Source organism: Lampris incognitus, chromosome 13 (genome assembly GCF_029633865.1).
Source record: "Lampris incognitus isolate fLamInc1 chromosome 13, fLamInc1.hap2, whole genome shotgun sequence".
Taxonomy (NCBI): domain Eukaryota; kingdom Metazoa; phylum Chordata; class Actinopteri; order Lampriformes; family Lampridae; genus Lampris; species Lampris incognitus.
Window position 1 is genome coordinate 44,373,514 of NC_079223.1, and position 27,898 is coordinate 44,401,411.

Below are 27,898 nucleotides of genomic sequence, written 5' to 3' on the forward strand. Positions count from 1 at the left end.
GGATGACTGGGACGACCCCCAAGGTTGAACTACCCCGGGGCTCGAACCCAGGGCCCTCCTGCTGTGAGGTGACTGTGCTGACCACTGTGCTACCGTGCCACTCTAATATTTCAACATTATTTTTAAAACTATTCAATTATCATTTGCATAATAACAATGCAATGTAAAGGCTAGCTGAAATCACTGTAGTGCACACCTGGCTAAGTTATTAATGAAGCTTGTACAATGATCCCCAGGCCACACAGACAGAGAATTGAATGGAAATGTACCAGTAGCCCATTTTATTTCAATAAACCCAACTCTATTTGAATCAAGAGTTCATGATCACTGATTTGCTGCATGATTTGCCTGTACCTTAAGGTTATTAAATGTACAATTATGTACGCTTTGCTGTCAGGAGTGATTATGTATTATAATGTACACTTATTAAAACTTTATAATATTACACCGTGATTGCAACTATTCCCCAATCCTCTGTGAATAGTACACGTGGCCATTGAAACTGTAGCTGGTGTTCACACCTATTTGCTTATGAAATCAGCCCTTGGTTTCGGTCGTTATGCAGCTGTGCTGTGCTCAATAATCCAAGTATGGAAATCACAGAAAGTTGGGTGAAACAGTTCATCTGGACACAGCGTTTATTGGGAGAAACATTCATCACTCATCCAAGTGACTTCGTCAGTCTCCACCGACCGCAGGTATACGCCAACCTCATAAACAGTAGTCTAGTCCACATGTTATACGTGCGTGGATTAATTTCTCAGTGTGTGATTTTGATAGAAAGCCCCTTAGTTGTGAAATGTTTTTTAAGATGGTAGAAGGCTGATCTTGTGAGATAATTGAAAATTTAGAATGCCATCTATGATTACACTGAGATTTCTAGCTTCGCTTTTGTACTCCAGAGACAGAGAACTGAGATGAGCTGCAATTCTGTCTCTTGAGTCTTTGCACCAAAAATGAGTAATTTTGTTTTGTCTTTTGTTCAATTACAAAAAGGTCTCGACATCTATAGATAAATATTATCAATACACTGAGTTAGGGAATGTAAAGGATCTAGGTCATCAGGGAATAGGGATATGTAAAGTTGTGAATCATCTGTGTAATTATGGTAATTTATTTTGTTATATGTGTGTGTGTGTGTGTGTGTTTCTGTGTAACGTGCAAGTTGAATCATATAGAGCTTAAATAGTAATAATAATAATACATTTTATCTATATAGCGAAAAAGTAATGGTCCAAGAGTTGAACCTTGGGGTACCCCACAAACAATACTCACTTTGTCCATGGCAAAGTCTCCAATGGACATAAAGAGCTGCCTGTCCTGTAGGTAGGTTTTAAATCAGTTCAGAACCGGGCCAGATAGAGCCCAACCCATTTTTCTAATCTCTAGTAAAATATCCTGGTCAACAGTGTTGAAGGCTGCACTGTGATCCAGGAGCACAAGAACAGATCATTTATTAGAATCTGTGTTCATATGCAGCTCTTTCACAACTTTGATAAGTGTTGTCTCTGTGCTATGGTGGGATTGAAAACCTGATTGATAAATGGCTAGAAGGTTGTTTGATGTTTAATAGTTATTAAGCTGAGAATAAACTTTTTCTGAGGAATGGTAAGTAAAATTTTATTCATATATAACTTTTAAAAACAAATAATTACAAAGTGCTTTGCACTCAATACAGAAAATATGAATAATACATAAAATAAATTGAATGAATATAAAACATGACAGAGGGAGTAACAGACCACGCTTAAAAACAAACCAAAACAGAAGGCAGAGATGGGGATCTATAAAAGCTTGCCTGAAAAGATGGTTTTTTTAGAAGCTGCTTTAGAAGTCCGAAGATTCAGCAAATCTAATGGATTGGGGAAGATTATTCCAGAGGCTTGGGACTAAAACTGCAAAGGCACCGTCACCTGTTGTTTTGCAGTTGGAGTGAGGGATGGATAAAAGGCCGAGGTCTGAGGGTAGGAGTGGTCAGGAAGTGGAATGGGGAATGAGAAGATCAGAAATGTAACTGGGGGCAAGATCATGCAGTTCTTTAAATGTAATCAATAAGGTCTTATAGATTATTCTGAATTTTATGGGGAGCCAATGGAGGGATGCAAGAATAGGGGTAATATGGGACCTACGGCTCGTTCCAGTTAGTAGTCCAGCAGCTGCATTCTGAACCAACTGTAGACAATTTAAAGTAGCTTGGTTGAGGCCAGAGTAGAGGGAGTTATAGTAAATGAGAGAAAATGAAGTGTGAATTAATGTTTCGATATCCTTAAAAGACAAAATACTTCGGATTTTTGCAATATTTCTTAGCTGAAGAAAACAGGATTGGACAAGCTTAGTAACATGGTAATCAAAAGACATATTCTGGTCAAAGATGATACCAAGGTTTTAGCGGTAGGTTAGATGTATGAATGAAGTGGACCGATAAACTGATCAACTGCAGTGGCAAAGTTCCCAGGACCAATTAAGAGAACTTCAGTCTCGTTGGGGTTTAGATGGAGGAAATTAAGGGGCATCCAGTCTTTGGTGGCAGCTAAGCAATCATGGAGGGAGGACAGTTGATTCAGGTTATACAATACAATACAAACAACTATTATTCCCACTAGGGGCAATTTGTTTGGAGAAACGTGACACAGAACACAGTAACATTCAAACAAACGAATAGCACAATGAAGAAATAATAATACCCCAGGGAGCTAAATGTGGAATAAAATCTATAAAATCTATAAAAGTACACAAGAAGAAACACAATAAGTTAAACTTGATAAAGACAATAAAACAATTTGATAAAAAGCACTATGGAGCATTTAATAATCGAGTTGCAACAGGTATGAATGATTTAGAATAACGGTTAGTTGCACAAGCAGGTAAAACATAATGACGCCCTGATGGCAACAAAGAAAATTCACTTGCTAGAACATGTCCAGAAGAAGCCAGAATACTTGCTGCTTTCTGGAGGATTTGTTGGTTGCAAAAATAATTCAGATCTCTTTGTTTCACTCCGGTGATCTTAGAACAAATTTTAACAATGTTGTTCAGGCTGTTTCTGTCTTTTACCATGAGACTGTGAAACCAGCAGGTAGAAGAAAAACTTAGAAGACTCTCAATAAAAGATTGATAGAAGCGACAGAGGATGACAGGACTGACAGAAAAGGAATTTAGTTTGTGCAGTAGGTGAATTCTCTGTTGCCTCCGTTTCACAATAGTCTCAGTGTTCACATGGTTTAAGGAGATCATCGATGATAGTGCCCAAATATTTGTATGATGTAACTGTTTCCACACTTTCATTATGTATGATGCACTCTTTGGCTGCGTCTCTGCTACGTCTGAAATCAATAATCAGTTCCTTGGTTTTAGAAACATTTAAGTCCAAGAAGTTGTAATCACACCAGGAAATAAAGTCAGTGAGAACATTCCCATGGACTGATTCCGAACCTTGGAGAAGGGTCAGCCATGCAGTGTCGTCAGACAATTTGACGAAATGGCTGCCCTCCGGAGTGCTCCTGCATCCATCAGTGTACATAATAAAATGTAAGGGTGAATGGATGCATCCTTGTGGTGAGCCTGTGGATAAAGCTACAGAGTCTGAGAGACAGCCATTTATAGACAAATTCTGTATGATAATCTGACCTCTCTGAGATCATCTGCTTTGCAGATAGCTATGGTCTGCATACATACCAAGCATGTCGGTTTGGCATTGGTGGGGTCAGGTCAAATGAAACAAAACTGATCAGCCCAGTCAGATTTGAACTGACCGTTTTCCTGGTCGACTTTCCTCTTTTTCGCGCAGGCCATGTTCTTGCTTTAGGACAGTTATTGATATTGTGAGACTTAGTTCGTGAGTGGCTCTGTCTTGTCATGGACCGTAGAGAGTGCGGAGTACGTCTTACGTCTGCGCGCACTCTACGGCATAGGTCAAGTGTACGATGCAGGATGAGGTCAAAATAAAGTAGAGCAGCATACATTTTAGTTCACATGTTGCACACTTTATTTCACATGTTGTGAGAGGTGCATTAGTGGCAATGGGTTGGCGGGTGCCAGACATTTGGCTCTCGCGGGCCAGACCTGGGGCCTCATGTGTCAATCGTTACTATGAGCAAATTTGTGCGTACACACCCATGGAATTTTTTAGCCCTCTAGATTGTCTGACAGCCAGCAGCAAAGCATGATGGTTATTTGTAATTCCTTCCTCCAAACATTTATTGTCTACCTCTTGCAATGAGCAATCACCCAGGCCTGCAAAGACATCAGTGTTAGCCAATCGGTGTCTAAATTCAGCGGTTACTCAGGTTCTACACTGGTCCCCTAGACAAACTTCCCGGCTAAAAAATCCCATGGGTGTGTACGCACACGTTTGCCCATGGTAACGATTGATACATGAGGCCCCTGGTCTGCGGGCCACTTATTGGGATCCAGGGGTCTACAGGGTCAAAGTGAGACATGGCACCAGTGATATTTCTGGAGAACTGGAGGGTAGGTTCATTTCTGGCTCTTGAGTTATTAATGTGTTGTCTAATGGCAATAATTATTGAAGAATGTAGTGAATTGCTCACATTTTTTAGTGGACAGCATCTCTGATGGGGTTGGAGATGGTTGATGAAAAGTCGATTAACAGTAGAGAAGAGCACTTTACTATGGTTGATGTTTTCATTAATGATTTTAGAGAAGAAATACTGTCTGGCCAGTTTAATTTCTTTGTTGTAGTTATTCAGTCTATCCTTGTAAATTTCATGGTGAACCTGAAGTTTAGTCTTTCTCCGTTCTGCCTGGCGACACTCGCACTTAAGCTGCCCAACAACCACTCCATTTCTCCAGGGGGCTTTTTGTTTTTCCTGCGTTTTTAGTTTTAACAGGTGCAGTGTTGTCAAAGATATTTTGTATTTTTGAGTTGAAGTTATTCACAAGATCCTCAGTTGAGGACGCCATAAATGATTATAACTCATTTAAAGTTTTCTTAAAGGTTTAAATTTTGTTATTGTCACTGATACATTTTTTTTATTGCTCGGGTACTCTTGTGTTGCAGACATAAAAAAACATGCAACAGTGATCTGAAATAACATCCATGACATGGGGCACAGTAATGTTAAGTCCTTTTGATACTACTAAGTCCAAAGTATGCCCCTTACTGTGTGGGTGGGTCCAGAAACATGCTGAGTGAGGGCAGATGCCTCCTGTTAGCCAGTTAGGTTTCTAGCATCGGGGTCTGTTTGATTGTCAACAACTCCTTCATAATGTCCATCATCCATCCATTATCCAAGCCGCTTATCCGAATTGGGGTCACGGGATGCTGGTGCCTATCCCAGCAGTCATTAGGTGGCAGGCAGGGAGACACCCTGGAAAGGCCGCCAGACCATCACAGGGCCGACACATTCACATTCACACCTAGGGACAGTTTAGTATGGCCAATTCACCTGACCTGCATGTCTTTGGACTGTGGGAGGAAACCGGAGCACCCGGAGGAAACCCACACAGACACGGGGAGAACGTGCAAACTCCACACAGAGGACGACCCGAGATGACCCCCAAGGATGGACTACCCCGGGGTTTGAACCCAGGACATTCTTGCTGTGAGGCGACCGCGCTAACCACTGTGCCACTGTGCCGCATAATGATGTCTCTCACCTAATCTAGAAAATCCAAAGTGTTCTGAATGTGATGTTCAGTAGTACCTACCAACGGGTTAAAAATAGAAGCCAGAAACTTCGAGATGTATAGGTCACTGAGTGGCTGAAAGACAAGTGAACAGGGCAAGTGCTTGCTGGCTTTGGGCCTAAAAATGATGGTTCCCATGTTCGCCGCTCCCCAACCTGCTTCATGGTTTGTGCAGTTTGTCTTGTGTGCGTGAGACAGAGGAGCTCCATGTTGGTCTGTGTTTGACGTGGTGTGTCGGCGTCTTGCTTCAGCAGATGCCATTTGGAGGGGAAAAAATGGTGGTCACCGGTCAGACTGTGGATTGGCTCTCCATCGCTCCCCTCCTCCATCTCCTTCTCTCTTTGATTTCGAAGCGAGAAACTGCTGAATGTTGCCTCTGACTGTAAAACAGTAGAAACGTGTTTGATGAAAGTGCTACACCATCTGCTCAGCTATCAGCTATCAGCTTTCTGCCCTGGCTCTTGTTCACACCCTAGAACAGTTTACGCTCAAATGCGAGCACACAGCTGTTTTATCACACAGCTGCTTCCTGTGTATTAACACTACCTTTATTCTTCAAAGCCATAGCCCATCTACTCACCTCGTAGTGATGTGATGAAATCAGCCTGCCACGTGCACATTTCTGTCCATCCCAACACGACACCAGCTGGTCTTACCAATCAGCACACCTTTAACCGGACATGGGAGGACCGCTGGCAGTAGAACCAGTGCAGTGGGGGAAGAGCTTTGCTGGAAAGGAAACCGGCAGACACATGACCTTGACAATCCATAAGATCTAGAGCTGGGCAAGATCCAACCATCCATTATCCAAACCGCTTATCCTGCTCTCAGGGTCATGGGGATGCTGGAGCCTATCCCAGCAGTCATTGGGCGGCAGGTGGGGAGACACCCTGGACAGGCCGCTGGGCCATCACAGAGCCAAGACACATACACACCTAGGGACAAGTTAGTACGGCCGATTCACCTGACCTACATGTGTTTGGACTGTGGGGGGGGGGACCAGAGAACCAGGACAAAACCCATGCAGACATAGGGAGAACATGCAAACGCCACACAGAGGACGATCCGGGATGACCCACTAAGGTTTGACTACCGGGGCTCGTACCCAGGACCTTCTTGCTGTGAGGCGACTGCGCTAACCACTGCGCCACCGTGCCACCAAGATATCGGCACGATAAGATAAGAGCTGAGCAATATATGGATCAATATTTCGATATGAAACAAGATGTCAACGGTGATTAAATGTCATCATTCGCTTGTCTTCAAGGCTGCAGGAGGTTGAAGTGATATAGTTTCCTGGATTTATTCGACTGTTTTAGTGAAATTACCAATAAATATCTCTACTTGCTTCATCATCAGATCCGCATGAACTGATGATCATTTCTCCACATTTTCTAGTGTGTTTATGTTTTCAAAGGACTATATTTCAGTACTTTACATCATTTATATTTATTCCTCACTGCCAGAAAACTCGCTAATTGAGCAAAATCCAGCGTAAAGACTTGGCAAGGCATGCACTGCGGAGAGAGAGAGAGGAAAAAGAAAACAGACTAAGAATAGAAGAGTAGAATGATGGGTGAGTACGGATGCAAAATAGGTTATCTGGGGTGTTCTCAGTACCTTCCACTTTTTACAGTTTGTTGACAGGAGAGACAGCCAGAAACACGACAGAGCAGCTATCACAGCAGACAGATTGGGTTCAGCATCCATCTAACCTGCAGGCATGTCCCCCCCCCCCATGCTTCTTTTCTCTGCTCAGCCCCTTCCTTCTCTTGGTGTGCAGAGAAGGTCAAGGGAGGTTGTGATGGTATTTACCCCAGTTTAGCGATCTGCATGCAGACGTCAGTCCTGCTCCTTCCTGCTCTGTCTGCCCTCGGGGCAGCATGCCACTCCTGGTGACCATAATGAAGTATGGCATCTGAGAGAGGAGGGCGACGATGTGTGCTTGTAACATCACGCCCTTTTGACCACTTGTTGTCATGCGCCCTCACATGACTCGTGGCTAGTCCCTTATGTTGCTGTGCTGCAAAAGCAAAGCTAATCAATTACTCTCTCCCTTTCATCATGAATATCATCATCATCATCATCATCAGTCGATGTTTTCTGTCGTTTGGGAGAATTTCGTTATGCTGTTTTGTATTGGATGGAACGGACATTAAAACAGATTGAGTGATGGTTAGTAGCTGGAATATGACCTCATTTTCTTAGTGGTGCAGCTGCAAACTAAAGAGCTTTTATCATCCCAGCGATATTGCACCAATGCGACGGTGATAGATTTTATTTAGAATACACTTCCATGGAAACATAATGTCAGAGTTTTTTCTTATTCGCACAAATTGCCTCCATTGAAACAGATTGTTTTTGAAATGGTGCTGGTAAAACAGTCAGCTGGAGAGAATTGAAATCGGAGCCCAGAAGTGGCAAGATATGTCCAATTCACAGGCAATAAAAGAAAAACGCTATTGGGTCGACAGCACGGCGGACCCATTTCACAGTGGGATGAGAGGAGAAGGCTGTTCCTTTAGCCTGAGGGAGCGGGAGGAGGCGAGTGGGTTGACGGGTCGCTCGGGAGGACTAATCATTTCATGGATGTGCTGGAAAGTCTGAAGGGAAGCATGTGTCGGTTATATGTGCGCTGTCGTTTGTTGACTCTGGGACTTTTAGCATTGCCGTGGGTACACAGTGCTGCTTCTGGGAACTACTGCTGACTGATGTTGGAAAAAAAAAATCGACATTGCAATATATATATATATAATATTATATGGGCGACATAGTGGCCCAGTGGTTAGCGCTGTTGCCTCACAGCAAGAAAGTCCTGGGTTCGAACTCCAGGCCGTCCCAGGTCCTTCTGTTCAGAGTTTGCATGTTCTCCCCGTGTCTGCGTGGGTTTCCTCCGGGTGCTCCGGTGTCCTCCCACCATCAAAAAGACATGCATGTTAGGGCTAATACCCTGTCTGTCCCCCTGAGCTAGGCAATGGAAAGAAGAACTGGAGTTGGTCCCAAGGTGCTGCACGGCGGCTGCCCACTGCTCCTAGCTACACAGCTAGGATGTTTGTTTTTTTGGGGGGGGGGGTTTCCCCTCCCTTTTCTCCCCAATTGTACCTGGCCAATTACCCCACTATTCTGAGCCATCCTGGCCACTGCTCCACCCCCTCTGCCGATCCAGGGAGGGCTGCAGACAACCACATGCCTCCCCCGATACATGCGGAGTCGCCAGCTGCTTCTTTTCACCTGACAGTGAGGAGTTTCTAGGAGGACGTAGCGCGTGGGAGGATCAAGCTATTCCCTCCAATTCCCCCTACCCCCCAAACTGGTGCCCCGACCGACCAGATGAGGGGCTAGTGCAGTGACCATGACGCACACCCACATCTGGCTTCCCACCCGCAGACACAGCCAATTGTGTCTGTAGGATGCCCGACCAAGCCGGACGTAACACGGGGATTCAAACCGGCGATCCCCGTGATGGTAGGAATCGGAATATACTGCCATGGTACCTGGAGACCGACTTTTTATTAATAAATTAAAAACTAAAATATAGAGCTTGCATAAGTATTCAACCCCTTGTGCTCTGACAGCTCCAAATTTATACAAATGACAAATTCTTCCTAAAACAAACTCAGGTAAACACAATTGGACATAATTAGTGTGCACCTGTAAGATATTAAAGTAACGGTCCGGTTTATGGGTATAAAAAGCAGCCTGTGTAAAGTTCATTAGCTGGGCGTGAACCCCATCTGAAAATGAAGACAAGGGAGCATAACACTGAAGTAAGAGACAGAGTGGTTAAAAGGCAGAAGGCAGGAAAGAGATACAAAACAATACCCAGGTGTCTGGATGTCCCACGGAACACTGTTGGATCCATTGTCAGAAAGTGGAAGCTGCATCACACCACCCAGACGCTTTGTAGGACAGGCCGTCCCTCAAAGCTAAGGGTCCGAGCAAGACGTGGGCTGGTGAGGAAAGCCACAGATGATCCTGCGGTCACTTTGAAGGACCTCCAGGGGTCAGTGGCTGAAACTGGAGTAAATGTGCATGACACAACCATATCACAGGCTCTCCATAAATCTGGTCTGTATGGGAGGGTGGAATGAAAGAAGCCGTTGCTCAAAACTATGTGTATAAAAGCATGCTTGGAGTTTACTACCAAGCATGAACAAGACCCAGTTAGGATCTGGGTAAATGTTTCGTGGTCAGATGAGACGAAAGTTGAGCTTTTTGGCCAAAACTCTTAAGCGTTATGTGTGACGCAAACCTAGCACTGCTCATGCCCTAAAAAAAAAAACAAAAAAAACAAAACAAAAACGACCTCCCTACAGTGAAGCGTGGTGGCTGCAGCATAATGCTATGGGGTTGCTTTTCATCTGCAGGCACTGGGAACCTTGTTCAAATTGAGAGAATAATGGATGCAGCTAATTACAGGGAAATATTAGACGAAAACCTGTTGCAGTCTGCTATAAAACTGAAGCTTGGAAGAAGGTTCACCTTCCAGCAGGACAATGACCCTGAATGATCTGACAAGGCCAAAGCAACAACAGCACGACTAGCAACAAAAAGGTGAACGTTTTAGAGTGGCCAAGTCAAAGTTCAGACCTCAATCCCATTAAAAATCTGTGGCACAGACTGAAAATCGCAGTCCAGAGGCACCATCCCACCAACCTGCAAGACCTGTAAAATTCTGCCAAGAAACACGGGCAAACATTACTCCAGAATGTGCAAAGCTTGGGTGGCGCAGTGGTTAGCGCAGTCGCCTCACAGCAAGAAGGTTCCGGGTTCAAGCCCTGGGGTAGTCCAACCTTGGAGGTCGTCCTCTCTGTGGAATTTGCATGTTCTCCCCGTGTCTGTGTGGGTTTCCTCCGGATGCTCCGGTTTCCTCCCACAGTCCAAAGACATGTAGGTCAGGTGAATCGGCTGTACTAAATTACCCCTAGGTGTGTGTGTGTGTGGGCCCTGTGATGGTCTGGTGGTCTGTCCAGGGTGTCTCCCTGCCTGCCGCCCAATGACTGCTGGGATAGGCTCCAGCATCCCCGCGACCCTGAGAGCAGGACAAGCGGTTTGGATAATGGGTGGATGGATGGATGGATGGACGGATGTGCAAAGCTTGTACATACCCCGGGAGAAACATGGCTGTTATTGCAGCAAAAGGGTACTCTACAAAGTATTGATATGTGGAGGTTGAATACTAATGCAAGGAACTGTAACCCTAGCCCTCCTAAATTACAAACTTCTTTTGAAATGACCAAAATCAAAAAAGAAATAAACTATATATCCTATATGCTTTTAAACTAAAGCAGTAAATAGAACTACAAACCTCTTAAAGCTGACCTTGCTGGTTGTCGTCTTCTATCAGGCAGTAAAGTTAAGATCTGGCCTCACATGACTGATGACGGCCCCGGTTTGCCTCACGCTGCATCCTTTGCATGCAGACTCGTGCGATTGTGTACTTTGTGACGCTGATGCTGGAAACGAAGTGTTCAGCCCCGCCGGGATAATTTTACCAGGTGTTTGTTTCCGACAGCTGTGCCGATGGGTGTTCTGCGTATCATATCATGCTACACCTGCCTCTTTTACTAGCGGCGGTGAGACTCCCGGCTGTAGCGCTGGCGTCTGACGTGAAGGCCGTCTTTGTGAGGGTGAGCCAAACTGCCGGCCCCGTATCGCCACGTCCGGCAGGTGCACGATTACCGTTGCGTCACCGTGAAGGCTGCCTCAATGCCCGGGCACGTGACACACCCAGCGGTGGTCCCGGCAGCTTTGCGTGGGGTGCGGTCCCTCACTGAATCCGTTCTTGTTGGTTGACAGTTGACCCGCGTGGCGTTCTCGGTCCAAAGCCTCTCGTCCCATGCTGCTTTGCAGTCGCTGCCATTTATGAGGCTCTAAGGACAGGATGTTATGTTGCTGTAAAGCTGCTCGAGGCAAATGTGTAATTTGTGATATTGGGCTACACAAGTAAAATTGACTTGACCTCAGTTCGTCTCATCACGTCTGAAATTCCTTAGTTACTTTGTTTTCTACTGTACAGCTGGAGGCCTTCTCTTAGGGTTAGGGTTAGGCAAACACACACACACACACACTCTCTCTCTCTCTCTTTAGTGATGAAAAGTCACTATCAGTGGCAGTGCAGATGGCCGCCATTAACGGGGGTAAAAATGGCCTATTTATGGAGGCCGTTGTGTAACGCCCCAGGTCTGCCCCGCATTCCTCTACAGTTGTTCACTTTTTATCCGACTGTCTGACACCGAGGCGTTTCGTTGTCTCCGCAGCATCCACTCTGTCACACACTTCCTCCTCGTGAGAGCGAGCCCCGTATCAGAAACGCTGACAGCTGCTTTTCTGGTTAATCGGAGTGTCTGTGTGTGTGTGTTGTTGTTGTTTTAGTATACATTGCGACAGTGCAGTTATACTCGGTTTTGAATTTTGCTAACTTCTGTTTCTGGGCTGCGACGGTTTTGGTAAGACTGAAGGAATCATCCAAGTGGTAACAGCAGTGACTCGACATCTGGGGGCCCGAAATAGGAATGCGCCACTGTACAACCGAGTTTCATTTCTTTTTTTTCTTTATCTTCTCTTTGTTGACTCATTTCTCCTTTTCGCTTTGTCAGTGCAGTTATGCTTGGGTTGGTGGTTTGAATTTTGTTGGTATTCTTTAACCCTGTGGGGGCTGTCTGGATGGAGAGTACACAAGTATGTTGTGTGGCACACACCAAAAGGGCCCCGAACGTCATTTGACCATGTCTTCCAGTTGCCTCAGACATGCACATGTTCATACTCTTTTTGGATTTTTTCCCCCTTTTTCTCCCCAATCCGGCCAATTACCCCACTCTTCCGAGCCGTCCCGGCCACTGCTCCACCCCCTCTGCCGATCCGGGTAGGGCTGCACACTACCACATGCCTCCTCCGGTACATGTGGAGTCACCAGCCGCTTCTTTTCACCTGACAGTGAGGAGTTTCACCAGGGGGACGTAGTGCGTGGGAGGATCACGCTATTCCCCCCAGTCCCCCTACCCCACGAACAGGCGCCCCGACCGACCAAAGGAGGCGCTAGTGCAGCAACCAAGACACACACCTACATCCGGCTTCCCACCTGCAGACATGGCCGATTGTGTCTGTAGGGACACCCGACCAAGCCGGAGGTAACACAGGGATTCGACCCACCATGTTGGTAGGCAATGGAATAGAATGCTATGTCACCCTGACACCCTAGACGTTAATACTCTTGTCAGTGGTCCTGACGGAGGCATGGCAAGAAGAAGTGGAGTTGGTCCCTGGGTGCTGCACTGTGGCTGCCCACTGCTCCCAGCTTCTGTGTGTGTTGTGATGGGTTAAGTGCAGGGGATGAATTTCCCCACGGGGATCAATGACGTACATCTTAATCTTAATCTTTCGCATCAAATCATCAAAAATTCAGCCTCACGACTCAAAAGACAAAGCCAAGGGAAGTTATTTTCCCTCAATTTCTTTTTTAGCCAAAGATAAAATTTAAGTTACACTGTTCTGAGCTATTGCAACTACATTTCAGTAATCCATCCATCCATTATCCGAACCGCTTATCCTGATCTCAGGGTTGCGGGGATGCTGGAATCTATCCCAGCAGTCATTGGCCGGCAGGCGTGGAGACACCCTGGACAGGCCACCAGGCCATCACAGGGCCCACACACACACATTCACACCTTTCACATTTCAGACATTTCAGTAATACTTTGGTTAAATCTAACACTTCATATGGGTGTCTGGGTGGTGTGGCGGTCTATTCTGTTGCCTACCAACACAGGGATTACCAGTTCGAATCCTCGTGTTACCTCTGGTTTGGTCGTGCGTCCCTACATACACAATTGGCCGTTTCTGCAAGTGGGAAGCCAGATGTGTGTATGTGTCTTGGTCTCTGCACTAATGCCTCCTCTGGTCGGTTGGGGCGCCTGTTTGGGGGGGAGGGCGAACTGGGGTGAATAGCGTGATCCTCCCACACGCTACGTCACCCTTGTGAAACTCCTCACTGTCAGGTGAGAAAAAGTGGCTGGCGACTCCACATGTATCGGAGGAGGCATGTGGTAGTCTGCAGCCCTCCCTGGGTTGGCGGAGGGGGTGGAGCAGCAACCAGGACGGCTCGGAAGAGTTGGGTAGTTGGCCGGATACAACTGGGGAGAAAAAGGGAGGGAAAAAAATCTGACACTTCAGGTAATGCTGAGCGATATAGAAAATAACACTATAATACACTGAGTTGCTTTTTTTATTAGTTACATCTATCTAGTAGTGTCTTGCACCTCTTTTGGCCTTCAGAACAGCATGACTTCATCTGGGCATGGATTCTGCAAGATGCTGGATGCATCGTGCAGGAATGTTGTCCCATGTGGAAACAATTGTGTTGCGCAGTTGCTGCAAATTAGACAGCTGCACAGTCTCGCTGTTAACAGCCTTTTCCATCTCATCCTAATGGTGCTCGATAAGGTTGAGAGGACTTTGCAGGCCACTGAAGAAATTAGAGCTTACTGTCATGTTCCTGGAACCATTCGGTGACGATACATACCTTGTGACATGATCTTATTGTCATGCTGGAAGTGTCAGTCTGAGTGTGGATAAACTGTAGTCATGAAGGTATGAACTTGGTCAGCAATGATAATCAGATACACTACTGTTCATATGTTCTTCAACGGGTATCAGGGACCCTAATGTGTGCCTGGAAAACATCCCCCACACCATCACACTGCCACCACTTGACTGTACTGTTGACACCAAACAATATAGCCCCATGGACTCATGTTGCTTGTGCCAAATTCTGATCCTTCCATCAGCATGATGCTAAAGCAATCTGGATTCATCCGACCAGGCAACTTCTCTCCATCCCTCAACAGTACAATTTGATGCTCTTGTGCCCACTGGAGATGGGCTTTCTTGTTCTTCACTGACAACATTAGCACACACAGGGTCTTTGGCTTTTGTTGCCCATTTGAGACAAAGGTAAAAAAATGGTGTGTTCTGACCTGACATTCTGCACACCAATGTGGTTTGCCTGGTTGTGGCCCTTCTGGTTGCTTGCTAGATTCTCTTTTGACACCTCTGATCCACAAGGTCTTTTAGTTCAAAGGGTCGGTCCACAGGACTGAATACTGGTAGTTTTCTGCTTTTCACATCATTCTTAGTAAACCCTCAAAACTTTTGTTCGTGGGACGTCTGGGTAGCATAGTGGTCTATTCCGTTGCCTACCAACACAGGGATTGCCGGTTTGAATCCCTGTGTAACCTCCGGCTTGGTCGGGCATCCTTACAGACACAATTGGCCGTGTCTGCAGGTGGGAAGCCGGATGTGGGTATGTGTTCTGGTTGCTGCACTAGCGCCTCCTCTGGTCAGTTGGGGCGCCTGTTCGGGGGGGAGGGGGAACTGGGGGGAATATCGTGATCCTCCCATTCGCTACGTCCCCCTGATGAAACTCCTCACTGTCAGGTGAAAAGAAGGGGCTGGCGACTCCACATGTATTGGAGGATGCATGTGGTAGTCTGCAGCTCTCCCTGGATCGGCAGAAGGGGTGGAGCAGTGACAGCTTGGAAGAGTGGGGTAATTGGCTGGATACAATTGGGGAGAGAAAAGGGGGGAAATTCCGAACAAAAAACAAAAAACTTTTGAGCGTGAAAAGCCCAGGATGACAGCCATTTGGAAGATGCTTGAACTTGCACGCCTCGTGCCAACTATCTTGTCACATTCAAAGATTAGATTAGATTAGATTGTTTTATTAGCCACACGACCAAGGCCAGTGGAATTTGTTTTTGGTACACACTAAACTCTGCAGCACAATATATACATGAACAACAACAGACACCCCACATATTATCATGAACAATACAGTTACGCAATAACAGAAATAAACATATCAGGCATAACAGGTGAATTGTGGTATTTATGCCAATTGTGTGTGAGGAGGGGACTATAGGGAGGAGTTCAGAGTCCTGATGGCTAGGGGGAAAAAACTGTTTGTAAGCATTTAGTCTTAGTTGACAGTGACCTGTAGCACCTCCCTGAGAGAAGGAGCTGGAAGAGGTGATGAGCAGGATGTGAGGGATCGGAGGTGATCTTCTTAGCTCGCTTTACAGTCCGGTTAGTATGTAGAGATTCAACTGAGGGGAGTGGGTTGCCTCTGATTTTGGATGCCTTGTTGAGAATCCATTGCAGTTTTTTTTTCATGTTTGACTGTCCGTGCCGCCGTACCATACTCTAATACTATAATTCTGTAATACTGTAATAAAATACATTATGATGGAGTTGATCATGGCTGAGTAAAATAGAACGAGAAGTTGATGTTTGATCCGGTATTTTTTAAGCTGCCTGAGAAAGTAAAGTCGTTGAGCTTTTGCAATGATGTGTTCAGTGTTAATTTTCCACTTCAGGTTATTGCTGATGGATGTTCCAAGGAATTTAAAAGAGTCAGTGGTGGGGGTCTCCGTTCATTTGTATGGGTGTTTTGGGATTTGGCATGCACCGGAAGTCAATATTGAGTTCTTGGGTTTTGGCTGTATTATGCAGAAGGTTGTTGTTTGCACACCAAGTGACAGCTTGGTCTGCTTCATTGTGGTACTGGATTTCATCATTGTTGGAGATGAGGCCTACAATGGTTGTGTCGTCTGCATATTTTATAATTTTCACAGAACTGTCCATGGATATAAAGTGGGTGGTGTAAAGGGAGAAAAGCAAGGGGGAGAGAACACAGCCCTGAGGAGCACCTGTGCTGAGGGTTAAAGTGTGTGAGGTTAGGTTATTAACCTTCACCCTCTGTGGCCTGTTCCACAGGAAGCTCCAGATCCAGTGGCATATGACTGGGTCAATGTTCATATCCAAGAGCATGGTAAAGAGTTTGAGTAGGTTGATGGAGTTGAAGGTGGACCTAAAGTCTATGATACAGGTGTTTGAGGGCGTGGTGCAGGGCTATGCTAACTGCATCATCAACAGACTGGTTGGCTTGATAGGCAAATTGATATGGGTCCATCATTGGGGAGGTGCAGGATTTCAAGTGTGACAGAACGATGCGCTCAAATGCTTTCATGGCCACAGATGTTAGGGCAACTGGTCTGAAGTCATTGAGGCAGGTGATCTTTGAGGTCTTTGGCACAGGAATGATGGTAGAGCGTTTGAAGCACTGTGGGACTGTACATTGACTTAGAAAGGTGTTAAATATGGTGGAAAATACTGGGGCCAATTGTGCTGCACAGTGTGTCAACAAAGCAGGACTGATGCCATCTGGCCTTGCTGTTTTCCTAATGTTCAGCTTAAGTCAAACTGATGCTAGAATTGCTGCTCTGCCTGATTTATATCACACACCGCAGTTATATTACACGTGATATATTGGAATGTACCATTTTTGTGTAGTTAGGGGTTTACCTAATAAACTGGCAACTCAATGTATAGGGAATTTAACAGGATATCAGTGTATCAAGATATCTGTTTACGTATGAAAAAATGTAATTTTTAGGAATTCAGCTGAGGTTCATCGCGTTGAGCTGTTTGGCAATGAAGAGTATGATATTACGCCAAAACTGGCTTTCAGGTAATACTCCCTCAAAGATTTCACGCTTAATTTATTAAGATTTTTTTTTAGTCTCGTTACCATTAATTTAGACAGTAAAAAATATGTTGTACCACAATATGGCGATATCTGAATTTCATCCCAATACAATACCATTGAAAGACCTGGAATTTTTCCCAGCTCTGACTCGAGGAACAAGCTACAAACCTTCCTAAGAATACCATGATCATGCATATATTAAAGCGTTTAAGATCTACAGCCATTTTAGTTTTGGTGCATAATTTTTGGCCTTGGGCTCAGAAATCGAGGTGTATCTTCATGGGTTAATACTTCTGTCTCTCTCTCTCTCTGTCTGTCTCTCTCTCTCTCTCTCTCTCTCTGTCTCTCCCCCCTGTGTGTATTCCTCCTGCAGGGCGGTGTGGGCTCAGCATTGCAGTCCAGACCATCATGCCTGTTGCCCCGGCAGCAGAACAGGAAGTGTGTGTGTGAGCGCCTCCCGCTTGGATCTGCTGGGATGAACATGCCACTGCACCAAATCTCTGTCATCCCTCGCGATGTCACCTCTTCTCGGGTCTCGGGCAGTGGGAAGGCCAAGGACAAGGACAAGCAGGTAGGGTGACAGGATTAACGGGTCAAATCTGACCTGATGCTCCGCTATATGTCTGTCTGGTCATGGTCAGTGATGACCCCAGCCTGTCTGTAGTCTCATATATACTACACACTCTTTTAGGTCAAGCGTTGGATCCTCTTCAAGGTGCGGACATTTTGTTTGTTGGTGTTTTCCGTGTGTATTTTTTCATGTTGTGGAAGAATATGGCCGTTGAATCTGGTTAGTACTGAACACAAACTTCTCATCTACGGAGTAGCAATGTTTTGTGGTTTGAAGTCGTATTGCAGGTAAAGGGACACATCACTTTTGTTGTGAAAATGAGGGTGTACTATCCTTTATGTTTGGTTTACTCGTTGTGTAGGTGTGTCCCTGAAAAAGCCACTGTATGTGCAAGGGGGTTTTGTGGTGTACATTCGGTGATGTATGGTAACACAGTGGCGTAGTGGTTAGTGCGGTCAAGAAGGCCCTGAGTTCAAGCCCCGGGTCGCCCTCTGTGTGGAGTTTGCATGTTGTTCCCGTGTCTATGTGGGTTTCCTTCGGGTGCTCTGGTTTCCTCCCACAGTCCAAAGACATGTAGGTCAGGTGAATTGGCCATACTAAATTGTCCCTAGGTATGAATGTGTGTGTGTGTGTGTGTGTGTGTGTGTGTGTGTGTGTGTGTGTGTGTGTGTGTGTGTGTGTGTGTCCTCTGATGGTCTGGCGGCCTTTCCAAGGTGTCTCCCCGCCTGCCACCCAATGACTGCTGGGATAGGCTCCACCATCCCCACATCCCTGAGAGCAGGATGAGCGGTTTGGATAATGGATGGATGGATGGGTATTCGGTACAGTTACTCAGTATGTTTGCTGGTTTTCTGTGAGTGCCAGGCATGCGGGGAAGATGTTTTAAGTAGGGGGGCTGTCAACTAAAACGAAAAGTATTGCAGCGAGCCGGCGTGGAAGAACGAGTCGAGAGGCAGAGATCTCTTTTAAGTTGCAACTCCCATGCCCCATACACCGCACGGCCCCTGGAGTGCTCTTTTATTCACACTGGCCAGAACGGACCAGAACTGACAACAATGTAACGAGTCCCCCCCCCCCCATGTCCCAAGTGACGTCATCAGTCCCAATCACGGTCCTACAGTCAGTTAGTCAGTAAACGGGTATCCTGCTTAGTCTGAGTTGAACTCCCAGAACAACAACACAAGAATTATCACAACATGAACACCATGTCATTAAAACACGATTTTAAATCTAACAGTCCCATCAGCCATTGCGCTCCCCCAGCGCAAAACCGCTGACAGTCGGAGCAACCGCCTCCCCCGGTCACTACAGTATGACGTCATTGTTTGATTGTAAGGGACATCCCACGCAGCCCTAGCCCACTGTTTAAAATAAAGGTATGTTTTATTTTATTGCATTTGTACGTTAGGAAAAGTTAGGCATACTGTTGGGTCTAAGATGTTACACAGCCACCCACCACTAGGGGGAGCTGCAGTCCCCCCCCGCACTAATGTGTGGGTGTCATGTCGGGTGTGCTAGCTAGATATTTTCTTGTAGTGTGTTTTGTTTTTTTTCCAGCCTTGTACCCACAAGTCCTGTGCCTGCTATTGATTTATTCACCTACAGACAGGTGAACTCTGAAATTAAAAACAAGTAGATTTTTTCTTTTGTCTTAACTAGTGTAAAGTGTTCCTACTTCTTAAACTTTCTCGTATTTGTTCACCTTTGAATGTTGTCTGTCGCTCCTCTGTTCCATCTAAATTCACAAGTAATGCAGTGATGATATGTGTGTCATTCTCTCTCATCGCTCTCTCTCTCCTCGTCGTTCTCCTTCCCCTCCTTGTCTCCTGTGGCCGTGCAGCGGTGTTTGCTGAAAGTGATTGGTGGCTGACACTAATACCAGCGCTGTCACCAGGAAGTAGCATGGCTGTCACGGCGTTTTGGGTGAGAATGGGAGTGTGGCTGTCGGAATGCGTCAGGAGTGCAAAACGTCGACCTATTTGTCTTCCGCGAAGACGGTCGTGACGATATAAACGGCAAATTAATATTCCAACGCCAAGACTGTCACTTTCACTGCAACAGCGGCGGAATGAGGAGAGTACTTGTCATGTTTCCCACATAGACAAATGACTGGCATATGATTTAGTGTGTTTTCCGGTCCATGCCAGAGATAGTCGTCTTCGTCGTCATGTTCTGTGGTTTGCTCATCAACACCTGATGGCACATGGCATTTATTCACGGTGCATCAGTAAACAAGGACTCGTTGTCACATAGATGCATAGCACAACTGTTGTGTGACGTTGTTGTGAACAGACTGATACAGGATCATTGTCTTAAGTTTGTAATTGGAAGTAGGTCTAGTACGGACTGTACATTTTCTGTTAACATTTAATAATATTTACATCATATGCTGACTGGACGCTTAACACTAGCATTGTAAAATGGCTGCTTTTGCAGCAGTTCAGCAGAGCTAAAGTTAGTTTGTTTGAGTCATGTTCTTAGCTAACTAACGGTCCGAAAAACAAGCTGACACATCAGAAACACTTCAGAGCTTTTATCTAAAGACTGATTTGTTTGAGCAGGTTAAAGGTCTCTGTGTTGATGGAGTCTCTGTGAAATCCTACCTCGAATGAAACCCCATGGACAATACCAAGTGATAGAATATGAGGGAGTGGTTAAGAGGGAATAGTGATGAGAGTGCAGAAAAAATACATGTTACCAATCTTCTTACCAATGGCAATCCTCATGTTGATTTACACAACAGCACAGCCTTTCAAATGCACCCAGTCACTGTTTTTAGAGGCATTGCATAACCCCCTGAAACTATGGAGATAGTCCAGCTTAATGTGAGATGAGTGCTGCATTCAGGATAGCTCAGAACTAGTAAAAACAGACATCTGATTTATCAAAAACGAACTGAACGTTCCTCAAACTTGGAATTACGGGTCAGAAACTCGGGTATCATTCCAGAGTTCTGATTTATCTGACCTGAGCACTGTGACATGATAAAAAGAAAAGGTGAAACAAAAAATGAATATGTTTGCAAAAAAATAAATAAATAATGGATTACATTTATATAGCTTTATCTAGACACCCAAAGCGCTTCACATTGAAGGGGGTAGCTCACTTCAACCACCAGCAATGTGTTAGCACCCACCTGGGTGATGCATGGCAGCCATTTTGCGCCAGAGCATCACCACACATCAACTTGAGGTGGAGAGGGAGGAATCACTGAGCCAATTACATGGAGGGATGATTAGGTGGCTAGATGGAGAGAGCCAGGATGGAAATTTTGCCAGGATTTTTTTGTTGTTTATTAGGACCAGAGGGAAGACTGCCCCGTACTGGCCCACCAATACCACATCCAGCAGCAACTCAGTTTTTCCAGGGAGGTCTCCCATCCAAGCACTAGCCAAGCCCATACCTGCTTAGCTTCCGTCATTTGGCAGAGCCAGGGTACATGTTGGTGTGGCTGCTAATTAGATAAAAATCATCTTTCTATAATTTGATTGCATTATAAGAAAATATTTAGCATGGAAATATTTTGATATTAACATTTTTCCAACAGGCATCCTTGTGTCGTCCCCCCTCCCCAAGTAATGTGTGTCATTAGAAGCTGGATATTTCCAACTTGAAATACCCGAGCTCCGGGTTGTCTTGAATGCAGCATAAACATCAGTTTGTGAGTGAGTAAGCTAGAAGTCAGGTTCATGAGGTGCGTCACATCTAAAAACTGTCCACAGTTTACCTTATTCATGTGCTGTCAAGTAAGACTGCTTGCACAAGACTGTTCTCAGTCAGTCAGCCATGCCGGCTTGGTCATCATATGATTTTCTCCGTCCCCTCCTCCCTTCCGAAGCTGTACTACGCATCCCATCAGGCATCGTCATGAAGTGCTCTCAGACGCAGTCTGTTTTTAAAAGTACTGGAACAAAGCGAGGTGCTAGCACAATGTGTCTCTCCCCCGTCTTAATGGCCTCATGAGATCACAATAGAGCCTCGCCACTAAGAGCTGCAGCAGATTGCACAGGTGTTCTTAAGAGGCCTCGTCCTCCCTGCACATGGTGGATTGCCTCACTCTCGCTTGTGTTGTCAGTGACATTATCACACCTAAGCCATGTGCATGTGTGCATCCGCACCCCTGTGCATTGTTGTATGGATGGATGGATATGGGGATGGGTAGATAGTACATGGATATGCATATAGGCCTTACAGTGAGTATGTTATCTGAGCTGCAGTCCTTTTTAAAAGGTCTTTATGCAACCAGAGCCAAGCTGTGTTACCACAAAAGTGAATTTTTATGCAATAGTTTTGCTAAACATTATCGACATTTGGGTTTATATATAGCTGTGTTAACATGTATGCAGTAAGTATGTATGTATGTATGTATGTATGTATGTATGTATGTATGCATGTATCGGGGATACACCAATATGATAATGGTATTAGATAGTGGGCCAATACCAGGCTATCAGTATTGGACATTTTACCCAAGACTAAAATCTCCAGGTAGCATGGCGGTTTGTTCCGTTGCCTACCAACATGGGGATCGCAGGTTCCATTCCCAGTGTTGCCTCCGGCTTGGTCGGGCGTCCCTACAGACACAATTGGCCGTGTCAGCAGGTGGGAAGCCGGATGTGGGTATGTGTCCTGGTCGCTGCACTAGTGCCTCCTCTGGTCGGTCGGGTTGCCTGTTCGGGGCGGGGGGACTGGGGGGAATAGCGTGATCCTCCCACGCGCTACGTCCCCCTGGTGAAACTCCTCACTGTCAGGGGAAAAGAAGCGGCTGGTGACTCCACATGTATCGGAGGAGGCATGTGGTAGTCTGTAGCCCTCCCCGGATCTGCAGAGGGGGTGGGGCAGCGACCGGGACGGCTCGGAAGAGTGGGGTAATTGGCCAAGCACAATTGGGGAGAAAAAAAAAGGGAGGGGGGGACAACTATTCTGTCTCGATTATTTCACCCATCGAACCCAAACCGATGGTGTAATTCTGCGCTGTTTGGATCGATACTGTTCTGGATCGGATCGGTACTGTTCTGGATCGGATCGGTATTCTGTGTCAGCTGATACTTGAAAGATTTGCATTCGTGATCTGTATTACCAGTGCATCTAAGTATGTGAAGTTACACAGCAGACAGTGATGTTGTGTATGACTGTAGACATGTTCACAGTGTGTGTAATGGTCCTGTGGCGAGGCGGTGAGGCGGTCTCGTTCTGTGTTGGGGGATCAAAGCCGACGCCGTGGGCTGCGTGATGTCTGGAGGGGTGTTTGGTCTGTCCGCTGCTGCGCTCCCCAACTGCCTGATATGTGTTCCTCCTTCCCTTCTCTCAACACCACCTCATTCTCTCCCTCCTTTGACTCAGCCTTTCCAATTTCCTCCCCAAGGAACAAGTGGATAAATGGCAGTTCCCCCTGTCCCAGTGGACTCATCGGCAAAATGGAGAAGGGAGGGATGGAGAAAAAGGAAAAAAGAGGGGGAAATGGTTACCGTTTACTGCGAACGCTGATCAGCCAGGCTCAGAGTTTTGTCACAGAGCGAAACCCATCTGGTGCTCTTAGACAACCTGGCCTGTCTTTTTGCGCCTATGAAGAGGACGACGGAGGGGGAAAAAAGGACAATTGTCCTCTACTTAGGATTCAGCGTCAGTCGGTCCCTCCCCCAGAGAGCAGCGCTTCTCTAACACAGGCCGGGGACTCTCCGCTGCCTTCCAAGTCCTATCACCCCTCTCCCGCCAAATCCACTTTGGACACGGCACTTTCATGCAGTTTGCCTACGTGGCCCTGCCGCTCTGGCGAGACTGCGGAGACACGCCACGCGGTACGAAAGGGAAACAGCAAAGACTTGGGGGACTAAATTCGGCCTCCTCCAACAAGGTTTCCTGTCAGCTCTCAGCGCTGGCTAATAATAATGCGGTCGCACTTGTTGGGAGTGTGGAGTGTTTGATAAGGCAGGAGCGGATTACATATGCGCCAAGAATGAGAAGAGCCCTGGTGTCAGTTCAGCAGGCGGGACAGTTGGGAAAACGAACCCTTGTTTTGTTATTCAGAGTCGGGACAGAAATCACTGATCCGATTTAACTTTTCACATCTCATGCAACATTCAACCACAATTTTCTTTTCATTTATAAATGAAATACCTTTAGCCGTAACTGTTCTCAGTTACTGTGAGGGGAGTGGTCGAGTTCTCATTAATATTCATGAGTTGACTTTTGATTGACAAGTACAAAGCAGGAACACGTACAAACAAGTGTTGACGATATGAGTGGGCGGGGTTTCTTTGATCTGATTGGCTGTATGCAATGTCATTGACATGTCAAAGGTCAAAGTTGTACTTGCTGCTGGGTGGACACAGAACCGCTAGCGCCGCCACCTGAGCATTAGCTCTAATAGCATGTAAACTAAATTGCCAGTCGTTGCTGTTATCCATCCATCCATTATCCAAACCGCTTCTCCTGCTCTCAGGGTCGCGGAGATGCTGGAGCCTATCCCAGCAGTCATTGGACGGCAGGTGGGGAGACACACTGGACAGGCTACCAGTCCATCACAGGGCCGACACACACACACACACACATTCACACCTAGGGACAATTTAGTACGGCCAATTCACCTGACCTACATGTCTTTGGACTGTGAGAGGAAACCGGAGCACCCGGAGGAAACCCACACAGACACGGGGAGAACACGCAAACGCCACACAGAGGACGACCCGGGACGACCCCCAAGTTTGGACTACCCCGGGACTCGAACCCAGGATCTTTGTGCTGTGAGGCGACCACGCTAACCCCTGCGCCACCATGCAGTGGTTAGTGGTTCTGGGCGGTGGACGTTACTGTTAACAACAGAAAAATGCTTTGAAAGGTCAATGGCAAACAGGGTTCAAAGTTCAATTAGTTTGAACTTTTAGCGCTGTCGCAGCAGAAAATATGAACGGTCTGCACTGCTCCCAAGGTAGCGACACTGATAGGTTGGGCGACGCCGCTCTGTCCATAGGAAAAAAAGACTGTTGACGCATAGCAGTTTCTCTGCCCTTGATGTGGTGGTGGCTTACATGAGTGTCTGATGACATCACTACTACTACTACTTTCGGCTGCTCCCGTTAGGAGTCGCCACAGCGGATCATCCATTTCCATTTCCTCCTGTCTTCTGCGTCTTCCTCTGTCACACCAGCCACCTGCATGTCTTCCCTCACCACATCCATAAACCTCCTCTTTGGCCTTCCTCTTCTCCTCTTCCCTGGCAGCTCCATATTCAGCATCCTTCTCCCAATATACTCAGCATCTCTCCTCCACACATGTCCAAGCCATCTCAATCTTGCCTCTCTTGCTTTGTCTCCAAACCGTCCAACCTGAGCGGTCCCTCTAATATAATCGTTCCTAATCCTGTCCTTCTTCGTTACTCCCAGTGAAAATCTTAGCATCTTCAACTCTGCCACCTCCAGCTCCGCCTCCTGTCTTTTCGTCAGTACCACTGTCTCCAAACCATATAACATAGCTGGTCTCACAACCATCTTGTAAACTTTCCCTTTAACTCTTGCTGGTACCCTTCTGTCGCAAATCACTCCTGACACACTTCTCCACCCACTCCAACCTGCCTGCACTCTCTTTTTCACCTCTCTACTGCACTCCCCATTACTTTGGACAGTTGACCCCAAGTATTTAAACTCAAATGCCTTTGTCACCTCCACTCCTTGCATCCTGACCATTCCACTGTCCTCTCTCTCATTCACGCATAGGTATTCCGTCTTGCTCCTACTGACTTTCATTCCTCTTCTCTCCAGTGCATACCTCCACCTCTCCAGGCTCTCCTCAACCTGCACCCTACTCTCGCTACAGATCACAATGTCATCCGCGAACATCATCGTCCATGGAGACTCCTGCCTGATCTTGTCCGTCAACCTGTCCATCACCATTGCAAACAAGAAAGGGCTCAGAGCCGATCCTTGATGTAATCCCACCTCCACCTTGAACCCATCTGTCATTCCAACCGCACACCTCACCATTGTCACACTTCCCTCATACGTATCCTGCACCACTCCTACATACTTCTCTGCAACTCCTGACTTCCTCATACAATGCCACACCTCCTCTCTCGGCACTCTGTCATAAGCTTTCTCTAAATCTACAAGCACACAATGCAACTCTTTCTGGCCTTCTCTATACTTCTCAATCAACATTCTCAAAGCAAACATCGCATCTGTGGTGCTCTTTCGTGGCATGAAACCATACTGCTGCTCGCTGATCATCACCTCTCCTCTTAACCTAGCTTCTATTACTCTTTCCCATATCTTCATGCTGTGGCTGATCAACTTTATACCTCTGTAGTTGTTACAGTTCTGCACATCGCCCTTGTTCTTGAAAATCGGTACCAGTATGCTTCTTCTCCACTCCTCAGGCATCCTCTCACTTTCCAGGATTGTGTTAAACAATCTAGTTAAAAACTCCACTGCCATCTCTCCTAAACATCTCCATGCCTCCACAGGTATGTCATCAGGACCAACTGCCTTTCCATTCTTCATCCTCTTCATAGCTGCCCTCACTTCCTCCTTGCTAATCCGCTGAACTTCCTGATTCACTATCCCTACATCATCCAACCTTCTCTCTCTCTCATTTTCTTCATTCATCAGCCCCTCAAAGTATTCCTTCCACCTTCTTAGCACACTCTCCTCGCTTGTCAGCACATTTCCATCTCTATCCTTGATCGCCCTAACTTGGCTGTACATCCTTTGCAGCTTGGTCCCTCTGTCTAGCCAATCGGTACAAGTCCTTTTCTCCTTCCTTAGTGTCTAATCTGTCATACAACTCACCATACGCCTTTTCCTTTGCCTTTGCCACCTCTCTCTTTGCTTTACGCTGCATCTCCTTGTACTCCTGTCTACTTTCTTCATCTCTCTTACTATCCCACTTCTTCTTTGCCAACCTTTTCCTCTGTATAATTTGCTGTACTTCCCCATTCCACCACCAAGTCTCCTTGTCTTCCTTCCTCTGTCCTGATGACACACCAAGTACCTTCCTAGCTGTCTCCCTCACTATTTCTGCAGTGGTTGTCCAGCCATCTGGCAACTCTTCACTACCACCCAGTGCCTGTCTTAACTCCTGCCTGAACTCCACACAACAGTCTTCCTTCTTCAACTTCCACCATTTGATCTTTGGCTGTGTCTTCACTCGCTTCCTCTTCTTGGTCTCCAAAGTCATCCTACAGACCACCATCCAATGCTGCCTAGCTACGTTCTCCCCTGTCACCACCTTGCAGTCTCCAATCCCTTTTAGATGGCGCCTTCTACATAAGATATAGTCCACCTGTGTGCACTTTCCTCCACTCTTGTATGTCACCCTGTGTTCCTCCCTCTTCTTGAAATATGTATTCACCACAGCCATTTCCATCCTTTTCGCAAAATCGACCACCATCTGTCCTTCCACATTTCTCTTCTTGACTCCATACCTTCCCATCACCTCCTCATCACCTCTGTTCCCTTCACCAACATGTCCATTGAAGTCCGCTCCAATCACCACTCTCTCCTCCTTGGGTACTCTCTCCACCATGTCGTCCAACTCACTCCAGAATTCTTCTTTTTCATCCATCTCACACCCAACTTGCGGGACATATGCGCTGATAACATTCAGCAATAAACCTTCAATTTCCAGCTTCATACTCATCACTCTGTCTGACACTCTCTTCACCTCCAGCACGCTCTTGACGTACTCTTCCTTCAGAATTACCCCTACCCCATTACACCTCCCATTCACACCATGGTAGAAGAGTTTGAACCCACCTCCGATACTCCTGGCCTTACTCCCCTTCCACCTGGTCTCTTGCACACACAGTATGCCTACCTTTCTTCTTTCCATCATTTCAGCCAGCTCTCTCCCTTTACCAGTCATAGTGCCAACATTCAAAGTTCCAACTCTCACCTCCACATGCCTACCCTTCCTCCTCTCTAGCTGCCTCTGGACATGCTTTCCCCCTCTCCTTCTCCTTCGCCCAACAGTAGCATAGTTTCCACCGACACGCTGCTGGTTAACAGTACCGGTGGCGGTCGTTGGTAACCCGGGCCTCGACCGATCCGGTATGTAAGTCTTATTTATGATCCGCATATTTGATTTGGCAAAGATTTTACGCCGGATGCCCTTCCTGACGCAACCCTCCCCATTTGTCC

The 27,898-nt window shown here is 46.3% G+C and overlaps 1 protein-coding gene across 1 annotated transcript in view; it reads left to right on the top strand.

Annotated features, from left to right (window-relative positions):
• Positions 1-27,898, top strand: part of marchf8 (membrane-associated ring finger (C3HC4) 8) — a 205,789-nt gene that overhangs the window by 46,510 nt on the left and 131,381 nt on the right. Inside the window, exon 2 of the mRNA XM_056292450.1 lies at positions 17,568-17,765. Within this exon, the coding sequence (XP_056148425.1) occupies positions 17,670-17,765 (96 nt within the window). The 5' untranslated portion in view covers positions 17,568-17,669. The remainder of the gene's footprint in view (positions 1-17,567; positions 17,766-27,898) is intronic.